The sequence below is a fragment of the Seriola dumerili genome, unplaced genomic scaffold (genome assembly GCF_002260705.1).
Source record: "Seriola dumerili isolate Sdu_G_001 unplaced genomic scaffold, Sdu_1.0 BDQW01003009.1, whole genome shotgun sequence".
Lineage (NCBI taxonomy): Eukaryota > Metazoa > Chordata > Actinopteri > Carangiformes > Carangidae > Seriola > Seriola dumerili.
Window position 1 is genome coordinate 319,014 of NW_019177264.1, and position 10,619 is coordinate 329,632.

At 40.8% G+C, this 10,619-nt stretch overlaps 2 protein-coding genes across 7 annotated transcripts; one reads left to right on the top strand and one right to left on the bottom strand.

Annotated features, from left to right (window-relative positions):
* The first annotated feature begins 1,844 nt into the window (after window positions 1-1,844).
* Window positions 1,845-5,582, top strand: rabepk (Rab9 effector protein with kelch motifs). 6 transcript variants are annotated; one of them, XM_022769455.1, is made up of 8 exons: window positions 1,845-2,315; window positions 2,439-2,493; window positions 2,585-2,739; window positions 3,078-3,233; window positions 3,499-3,663; window positions 4,307-4,456; window positions 4,580-4,729; window positions 4,891-5,582. In XM_022769455.1, the coding sequence occupies exons 2-8, from the start codon at window positions 2,441-2,443 to the stop codon at window positions 5,115-5,117; spliced, it is 1,056 nt and encodes a 351-aa protein (XP_022625176.1). In that variant the 5' UTR covers window positions 1,845-2,315; window positions 2,439-2,440; the 3' UTR covers window positions 5,118-5,582. The 6 variants fall into 6 exon arrangements, with proteins under 6 accessions (XP_022625176.1, XP_022625172.1, XP_022625173.1 ...); XM_022769456.1 differs by having other exon boundaries at window positions 2,139-2,242; XM_022769451.1 differs by having other exon boundaries at window positions 4,307-4,729.
* A 26-nt stretch (window positions 5,583-5,608) lies between these two features.
* On the bottom strand, window positions 5,609-9,299 carry hspa5 (heat shock protein family A (Hsp70) member 5). Its single transcript, XM_022769458.1, is given in 9 exon segments — window positions 5,609-6,459; window positions 6,599-6,766; window positions 6,865-7,102; window positions 7,214-7,604; window positions 7,709-7,827; window positions 7,921-8,058; window positions 8,168-8,399; window positions 8,510-8,658; window positions 9,175-9,299. Coding segments are annotated over 8 exon segments (1,971 nt in total). The 5' UTR covers window positions 8,626-8,658; window positions 9,175-9,299; the 3' UTR covers window positions 5,609-5,890.
* Window positions 9,300-10,619: the final 1,320 nt, after the last annotated feature.

The window sequence follows — 10,619 nt, forward strand, 5'->3', positions numbered from 1 at the left end:
AATGCTTATTTGACACAAATCTGTGCACATATGAAGGTAGATGTATGTGCAATCAATAGGTATAGAATATAAATCATCATTAAAAAATGTTTGCTTTGCTGCTTTTACATATGAAACATCACATTGATTCAGAAAATAACTCTCAAATGTTTATCCTTTTCCTTCTTTTGTTCATTCATTTACTAACTCCTTCACATACTGTACAATTTACTGCTCCTCTTTGCCGTTAGGAGGTAAGGCAGTATCTAAAGAGGACTTAACTGATGCAGAATTTGTTCACTCAGCTCCTACTGTATCTGCAACACTGCTGACTGTGACACTTTGCATTTACATTCATATGTGACTTTGTTAATGTACATTCCTGTTTCAGATTATATCTTTATTATTCCATGTTCCTCTGAGTTTATCTGATTCTGGGCATCACCATCAAAGTCACTGTATCTCTTCATTCCTGACACCCCATTACTTTTTTATTTCTATTTAGCAGTAATTCAAATAAACCTCAGTGAAGGCAAATGAAATACATTGTTGTTGTTTTGTTTTTAAAGAATATCTTTTGTATTTATATTATAAAAAAGACTCCCAGACAAGCCAGGGAACATTTAGGACACGCTGTAATTTGATGTTTTAAATAAAAAGTACAATGGCACAGCCTACTGGCCATACTATGAAATGCAAGTGACAGTGAATTGTGAACGAAACGCAATGCAAATTAATAGACATACTTCCCAACGCAAGTCCCACATATCAAGAAAAAACATTTGACATTTACTGCAGGTTACAAATGCAATTGAAAATGCATGCATGTACTTATTTCAGATGTGGTGATGCACATGCAAACTAATTTCTGATACATTTATTGTATTGTATTATTGTATTTTCTATTTCAAAAGTAGTACAAAACTACTAAAATGTATCTCAATTTTCTTATTATGGCATTAAAGGCACTTTACAGATCCTGCAACATCTACACATAACCACAAGATGTCACAACTCCACCTACTCCTTACTCCTAATGCAAATCAGCTGCAGTCCTGTCTAATGGTTTGTAAATGTGCATAAAAAGTTGATGTAGGCTTAGGTGCTTCATTTTCAATACTGTTTCACTACTCTGCCATTCTCTGAATAAACATTATAGGCAACTTCTTACAGCATTGTATCTTTTTACTGTTAATGTGGAGACTGGGGCGCATGGGGAGCAGGGAAATCAGTCTGCAACTTACAAATTGTCAAATTGTTTCTCATAATGGATATTGTCCCTTTGGACATGAAAAATATTTTCTGCTGCACAATTAATACATGTTTTTACCAGCTGATACTGTTGAAACACAGACTTAATTAGTTTGGTGGGCCTACACGTTTTCTTTTCTTCACTTTTCTGTTTTTGGGATGTAAAATAACAACTTTTATCGATGGAGATATGTAAACTTTTGCTACCATCTTTGTTTGGCTGAACTGGAAAGCATCTTCCAAACAGCTTTTTTAGCGCTTTTCAAATGTCTTGCTGGGCTTTTTGAACTATGACTTTTAAAATTAGCTAGCTGTGTAACTCAAGTTATCAATGCAAAAAAAAAGTGTGGTGCTGCTGTCAACCAGACCCTACCTTTTTATTTGAAGTGGAAGACAGAAGTTTTTAGGCCAAACGGGACCTGAAGACACTGTTTGGCAGAGATCTCTTTTCCTACATTGTGACAAGTTCATATTAACCTTTGCAGCAGCCAGCCGAAACATGGGTGGGAGGGAAGCGAAAAGCGAACTGCGCACGCGCATCAACATGGCAACTACGTTTGGAACGTGTGTCAACCGACGTTGCCAACGTAACAATTTGCGTAATGTTGTCAACGTAGAGTTGTGCTATGGCTGGGAGTTGAGTATTTTAGATAACTTTACAGTTTTATTTTGCGTACAACCACTGCCATTGAATGGACAACAGAAATTGGCAGTCGTGGTGCCAGAGAATATCGAACTTCAGTTGAATGCCATGGATTAGTCTCTCCTCTTTCCACCCGGAAAAAGGGGTTAGTGGGGAGGAAGCTCTTCACATGCTCAAATCAGTTAGCAAGTAGCGGCTTGATGGCGCTCAGTGTGTTCCCAATTCTGGTATTGTCGCTATACTAACCTGTCTTTCACAAAAAAGAATTACGACTTAAAAGTCACCCTTCACTGAGGGTAAAGGGGTTCTCAAGAAGAACTATAAAAATAGCTAACTCTCTGGGTTGCCTCGGCTGTAGCTACATTTCACGTAAGGACTTCTGCGGATACCATTTTCTCAGAGTCCTTTACGACCATAAGTAAAACTAATCATTGTGACGAAGGTTTTTAGTGTAACAGCTATTTGTTTTCCCAGCCAATCGCCACTGAAAATGTAATGGATTGATCATTGACCGTAGAAGTACGGAATAACAGTAACACTAGATTCATTCAAATATCTTTGACAGCTATGGAGATTCTCCCAGTACTTGACCCACTAGATAAACCCAAAGAAAGACTATGGTAAGTGAATTAAGATTAATCGTGGTACTTGTGATGTTGAAAAAAGTAAGATTTTGCCTTTCTTTTGCTAATACTTTGTTGTTTTCACCAGGTATTCCTTGATACCCAGAGGAAGTGCTCCAGGTGTTAGTGTGGGTCACACCTGCACATTTACTCCATGTGGAGAAGGAGGAAAAGGAAGAATACTTATTGTTGGGGGAGCCAACCCCAGTGGCAGTTTCTCACATTCCCAGATCATAAATCTAGGTAAAAAAAAAAAAAAGTGAGCAAAGAATCTGTTTTGGGATATGACATCTGCATAACTGTGTTATAAAGCACCTGTGTTTTGGCTTTTGTTGATACCATCAGCTGTATAAAGACTTGTTCAAACATAACAAGTAAAACTAACAACAAATTTGACCTAGGCTAGGTTAGTTGTTTAATCTATTTGTCATAAAATAATAATCACCACTGACAAATGTGCAATTTACTGTATGTGTAGGGAAAAGAGGTCCATTTATAATGTTTAGGTGCTGAGTTTGTTAATTATATTGATGACATCAGGACCAGTTACTGTATAATTGTGTTGTTTCTGACTTCACCAGATAACCATGAATGGGACATTCCAGACTGGGAGGGTTTGGAGGCACGTTATGAACACTGCAGCTTTGTGCCAGAGAGCTGCCCACAGAGCCTGTGGGTGTTTGGGGGGGCACAGCAGAATGGCAATCGCAGTTGTATCCAGAATATACAGCTTAAAGGTAAATCTAAACTTATTTCACCTAGCAATATGGGTTTAGTTAGAGAGTGTGCGGGTGAGTTCACAAATAAACAAGACTTTATTAATTGGAGATGACTTCGCCCTCTGACTGTAATACATGATTGTTAGTCTCAGATTTAGACGGACAGTCTGTTCAATGTTGCTGTGCTCTGAGCATCAGGTTGATTGTACAACATGTGACCATTGCTTTCTGTAGATAGAGAACAAGCCATTTTTATACTGGTGTCATTTGTATATTTGTCCAGACAGTGGGTCTCACTGGAAAGATGTATCGGTAAAAGGGAAACCCCCCTGTCCCAGGACGTACCACACCAACTCAGCCTGTCTTGGGGACAGATTGTATGTCTTTTTTGGTGGTGAAGCAGGAGCTGAACCTGTGTCAGACCAAAAACTTCATGTCTTCGATGCAGGTTTGTGTTGAATTAACCAGTTGCCTAACATGATTGTAACAAGCAGCGCTGTAAGAGGTGGAATTAGCTTTGATTTCACTTTCACAACAGTCAAAACATTTCAAACTTCACGTTGCACCAATGTGCAGACATTTTGTCCCTCTGCTTAGTATTCTCTTAAAGTAAAATTACTTCTTAAATGAATTAGCCTAGAAATACAAGACAGTCTTTATTACCGTGGTGTGTTAGATTTAATAGCTGTTAACCATTTGTGATTTTTAGGAGATCGTATGATAGAGCTTAATGTGCATCTTTTATAGATGCATGAATACTGAAGAAGATAGATGTTAAACAACACAAATCCTCAAATGTTTAATACTATTGTAGCTCCCATACACATGGTTACACCTCCACAGGGGTTTTCAATTATTTTGGCACCTGTTAAGACACACGTTAATCATGCAGTCTGTAATTGTGATTATATTTGAAAAAAAATCAAAAGTATTTTTGATGTCAAACTAAGCATTTTGTGTTTGAGCCAAAATACGCATCAAAATAATTTGGTATGAAGTAGTTTTTCTCATCTTGTTTTAATTAAGGTATGGACAAGACAAATAATGCATCTTAATTCTCATCTTGCTCACATAATGTAACTGTGTTCCAGTGTCTTCCACCTGGTCCCAACCAGAAACACAAGGCAGATGCCCACCAGCCAGACACGGCCACATTATTGTAGCAGTGGGCTCAAAGATCTACATTCATGGAGGCATGGCTGGAGACAAATTCCACAGTGACATGTACTGTCTTGACACAGGTAAGCCTGAACATTGTCAGAAGATTTCAGTTTCCCAACTGCCTTGCATTTATTTCAACTCTTACTTGGATGCTTCAAAAATTGTATATCTGGAAAAAATAAGAGTGTGTCCACTATTTAAAGGGACCATGAAGTGGGAGACAGTGCGGGCCAAAGGAGACATCCCACCAGGAGTAGCAGCACACTCAGTTGTGGTGCTGGGCAAGAACATTTACATCTTCGGAGGGATGACTGCAGATGGAGCTAGCAACTCCATGTACAAATTCAACACTGGTATACTGCCTTTAACCTATGGGACTGAAAATTGATTTGCTTAATTATTTGATACAATAACTGTTAGTGTTATATATATTACATAAATTAAGCAGTTTGGTTCTTAACAAAAAACCAAGTTAAATTTTTGTTTATATTTTCATGTTATACTCTGTTTGCAGACAAAGGTAGATGGGTCCTAATGAAATTTGAAGGAGATATGCCACCGAACCGCCTAGACCACTCCATGTGTTTATTGCCATGGAAGGTGTGTGATGAGCGAAACGGAGATGAGGGGCGAGCAGACAGCCCAGCGGGATCAGAGACAATACATCTGGCCTTTGTATTTGGAGGGATGGACACCCATGGTGTCATACATAATGATTGTATTGTGACTGTGGTAACATGATGTGCCTTGGTGTTGTAATATTAATTTACTGAAGTTGTAATAAAAAGTTTAGTACTATGTAGTTTGTCTTTTTAATCTGAAACCCTAAAACTGCTGCAGAAGTCAATTTATTTTTTGAACATTGAAATGAACTTTGTTTAGCAAATACTACAGAGTTCTGAAGCATAAATCTGAGAGGTAAAAAAAGGCCTCAAATTTTAATTTGAGCCAGTGGTGAATACCTTCAAGTGGACACAGTATTCAGTGATTAGGAACATTTCATGGTCTATGCCAAATGTAATACCCTAAAATTGTAAATGAAAGCAACAAGAGACAATGAAGTATCATTTTATATCAAACATTTATTTCAATGTCTTTCCAGAAGTACGATGACCAGATTCAATAAATAACTTTTAGCTTTGCCTGTGAACATAATGAGCCCTTGATCCCACAGACACCTACTCAATGGCCCCACAAAAACTTGCCCGCCCGCCCGCCCCACCCCACCCCACTAAGCCCCTCCCCACTACAGAGCCCCATTGGAACTGCCTGAGAACAGCAGCAGCAAGCCTCATACTGGGCTGACGAATATCTCCGCCTTCCAGCGAAGAGAACACCTCTCACACACTGAAACTTATTTTATAGTCTTTCTGAAGATTCAGTATGTTTGCTTGTTATCGCCACCCCTTCCCAACCATTCCTCTCACTATTTGAGTCCCATCAGTCCAATATGTACATCTAGATGCCACTACCAGAGAGGCAAGGGGTGACAGAAGAGTTGACTTCAAACCTGCCTACAACTCATCCTTCTCATCTTGCTCACTGTCAGCGCCCTCAGGTGGGGGTCCGCCCGCACTACCATAAAGCTTGCTGATAATGGGTTGAACAATCTCCTCCAGCTCCTTCTTTTTGGCCTGGAAGTCTTCCAGCTCAGCATCTTGGTGTGACTCCATCCACTCAATCTTCTCCTCAACTGCCTTCTCAATGGCTTCCTTATCGTCATCTGACAGCTTGCCACCAAGCTTCTCCTTGTCGCTGATCTGGTTCTTCAGAGAGTAGGCATAGCTCTCCAACTCATTACGGGCGTCGATCCTCTCTTTCAGCTTCTTGTCCTCATCAGCAAAGCGCTCAGCGTCATTCACCATGCGCTCAATATCCTCAGGTGTCAGGCGGTTCTGGTCGTTTGTGATTGTGATCTTGTTCTTGTTGCCTGTGCCCTTGTCCTCAGCAGTGACACGCAGAATACCGTTGACATCAATCTCAAAGGTGACTTCAATCTGTGGTACACCACGAGGGGCAGGAGGGATGCCAGTCAGGTCGAAGGTGCCCAGCAGATGGTTGTCTTTTGTCAGAGGACGCTCACCTGAAGAGAGAATCAATAATTAAGCTTGTGCTACATTTGATTTCTGTTGTATATGGAGGAAAATGCAAATGATGATGTTTGCCATTAGATTTTTTAAAATTATGTTTGGCAAGTTTACACTACAATGTAATATTCTTACCTTCATAGACCTTAATGGTTACAGTGGGCTGGTTATCAGAGGCTGTAGAAAAGATCTGGGATTTCTTGGTGGGCACCACAGTGTTCCTGGGGATCAGTTTGGTCATTACTCCTCCAACGGTCTCAATACCAAGAGTAAGGGGGCACACGTCCAGAAGAACCACATCCCCTTTAAGAGAAGAAAACATTAGTAAACAGGATTAAAAAAAAATGAAAGCCTGGATCAGTAACACCTGGATCAGCCTGTATACGAGGATGATGACTTACCAGTGTCCTCCTCTCCAGAGAGCACTCCAGCCTGCACAGCAGCTCCATATGCCACAGCCTCGTCAGGGTTGATGCCTCTAGAGGGCTCTTTGCCATTGAAGAACTCCTTCACCAGCTGCTGGATTTTGGGGATACGGGTGGAGCCTCCAACCAGGACAATCTCATCAATGTCAGACTTCTTCAGGTCAGCATCTTCAAGCACCTTCTGTACAGGCTTCATGGTGGAACGGAACAGGTCCTAAAAGGGTAAAAGACATGTTTAATAAGCTTGTCAAACATAGGGTCTATAAAAACTTGTTTCGTTTGTGCTATAGTCATTGTTTTTGCATAACTCATCTGAATAACTTACCATGTTCAGCTCCTCAAACTTGGCACGGGTCAGGGTCTCAGAGAAGTCTTCTCCCTCAAAGAAGGACTCAATCTCAATACGGGACTGGTGCTGGGCAGACAGTGCCCTCTTTGCCTTCTCAACCTCACGACGCAGTTTCTGCACAGCACGGTTGTCCTTGCGCACATCTTTGCCAGTCTTCTTCTTGTACAGCTTGATGAAGTGCTCCATGACACGCTGGTCAAAGTCTTCACCTCCCAGGTGAGTGTCTCCGTTGGTGGCCACCACTTCAAACACACCATTGTCTATGGTAAGGAGGGAGACATCGAAGGTGCCACCACCCAGATCGAACACAAGAATGTTCTTCTCTCCATCCCTCTTGTCTAGGCCATAAGCAATGGCAGCAGCAGTTCTAAAAGATACAGTTATGGTTGTCTATTATTATAAGGGAAGGGAGGGAGATATTTTCACAATTTCAGAAGGACAATAGATAAGTAAATTATTTTCAGTGGACACTTACGGCCTCAGTTGATGATTATTGTAACATTCAGACCAGCGATGGTACCAGCATCCTTAGTGGCCTGGCGCTGGGCATCGTTGAAGTAGGCAGGGACAGTGACCACAGCATGTGTGACCTGAGGAAAAAAATAATAAAATTAGAGTCAATTATACAGTTAATTTAGGACTGGGATATTATTTGGTATATAGTCTTTAGCATTTTGTTGTACCTTCTTGCCCAGGTAAGCCTCAGCAGTCTCCTTCATCTTAGTCAGCACCATGGCAGAGATCTCCTCAGGAGCAAATGTCTTCATCTGGCCACCACCAATGTCAACCTGGATATGGGGCTTGCTCTTCTTCTCAGTAACCTAAGGAGGAACATCCATCAGCATTAATATCCCAAGTATGACCACTCAACCATTACCCAAAGACCTTACAACCACAACTTTTACGTCAAACAATAGAGTAGGAACTGACCTTGAATGGCAGGTACCTGATGTCCTGCTGCACAGAGGAGTCACCCCAAGTGCGGCCAATCAATCTCTTGGCATCAAAGACTGTGTTCTCAGGGTTAGAGGTCAGCTGGTTCTTGGCGGCATCACCAATCAGACGCTCACCCTCACTGGTGAAGGCCACGTATGATGGGGTGATGCGGTTACCCTGGTCATTGGCAATGATCTCCACACGACCATTCTTGAACACTCCAACACTGAAAGAAAACATTTTAGAGATTTATGATTTGTGATTGGCATTTGATTTAAAAGTTGCATCATTACATAGATTTTTTACAGCAAATCAAATGAAAATCACTTTTCTTACCATGAGTAGGTGGTTCCCAGGTCGATTCCAACCACAGTTCCCACATTCTCCTTCTTGTCGTCGTCATCGGCAAACACAGTGCCGGCCACCAGCATTACAACCCACAACAGCTTCATCTTTGCTTTTTGTGCTCGGATCTACAAAGAAATCTGCGGAGAAGTATAGTGTAAAAAAACGTGGCCTTGCCTTCATGACGTGGTAATGCTTGGTGTCATTTACTGAGCTTCAGACCTATGATGAACGGGAAACGTGGCCTTTGCCGCTACATCTCCGGAAAATGTCAAATGTATAAGCGTTGAAAGAATATGGGTAAACTGGGTGGAGCACCACTGCCTCTTTCGATTGTTAATACCATTGACTAGAATTTTTTTCCTCCATCCGCCGGTAGCTGGCTAACCACATTAGCGTGTCTAGCAGACATGCGAGGGAAAACACTAACAATTAAAAGTATGCGCTTTTTACATTGTATATTGCAGTCACATTACGCGCCCAGTTAATTTTGAAAAGCAATTGAAAACTTGAATACAAATTACAACAATATCTTCAAACGTTAGCTTATCTGCCTTCATCGTTATGAAACTGTCTGAAAATGAAGTTCAGCGTTGCAGAAGATATAAAATATTACGTTGCTGCGTTATCATATTCAAATCAATGTTTATACATACCTTAAGCTCAGTATTGTCAATGAATTATCGGCCTAGACGTTGCCTCAGTGGGTACTCTATCGTTGCGAAGTTTATCTCTCCTTTTCGTATATTCTGTTTTCTGGCCTCTGTGAAATGATGTTGAATGAACGGTCCTCTCTCCATATATAAGCCGTCACTTCTTCCCCGTCGTGGAGCCCCGCGATTGGCTGAGCAGGTGCTCGTTGGAACGCGCTGATTGGTTTCCACCGGCACGCTGGCCACCGCTGATTTGCACACATCGGGTCATATTGTCGTCACGGCTTTTGCCCACTGTGCCGATGCTGATTGGCTGTCTGTCAAGCGTATTCATGAACACAGTTGGTGCAACAGCATGCCAATCTAACAACCAGGGAAAGGGTTGCATTTTCACATTTCATACATCTGAAGTTAGCTGCTGCTTTTTTTTATAATGACCCCCACATGTAATGGATTTACATCCATTCTCATGTTGCTCTTGTTTCAAGTTGTGTGACTGCTGTCTGTCTGTGGTAGTGTGCTGGTATCATGAGTAGCAATGATGACTCACTACAATGAGTAAGAAATGTACAAACCCTGTGAAGAATGCATGTGACTAAACAGCCTAAAAGCAAGTGCTGTTTCATCAGATAAACTTGATTGTCTGGATGTCAGTCAATTTACATATTTGCAATTAGAGCTTAAAGCATCCTTCTTGAAATGGAAGCAGCCTGCAAGTTGACTATTAAATCTATTAAACTTTTACATGAGCGCTCTCTAGCCTACTGTTACAGAGATCACATGTTGATCACAGATATACTGAATTATTTTTTCAACACTGTTAGCTATACATAAGCAGGTGGTTACAACACACATCAAACAAAATCACCTACAGTACACTGCATTCTGCCATACAGTCTCCTATCTCAAAAGTCTAAATAGGTCAAGGTTAGGTAACTGGTTGCCAAAGCTGCACTTCACTCATTATTATCCCTTTCAAATGTGTAGAGTTACACCAGCCAATGAATGACATGTCATTGCCTATACAGAAGATTTTATTTGTGTTTGGCTTGATTATAATGTTAACCTATTGTACTTGCAGGCCTACTCATCGTTATTACATCTGGTATCCTAAATAGGAAGAACACAATGAATTATTGTCTCATAAAAGATGAGTTCACTTACAGTGCCAGTCAAAAGTCTGGACTCACTTGAATGGGAGAGTGTGTCCAAACTTTTGACTAGTACTGTATAAGACTTTTATAGAATCAAGAAGAACTTTACTGATATCGCAGCGACCTGGTTTATTCTGCCTTGACTAAAGATACAGATACTATATGACAGGGAAAGAAATGTATATCTTTTAAACCATGAGATTTAGTCGATTGACAGTCATTTCTAGAAAATTCCTGATACTGTTTTTTTCTTTCAGCACCTGTATCTTGAAACAAGACAGAATTCTTAAGGCA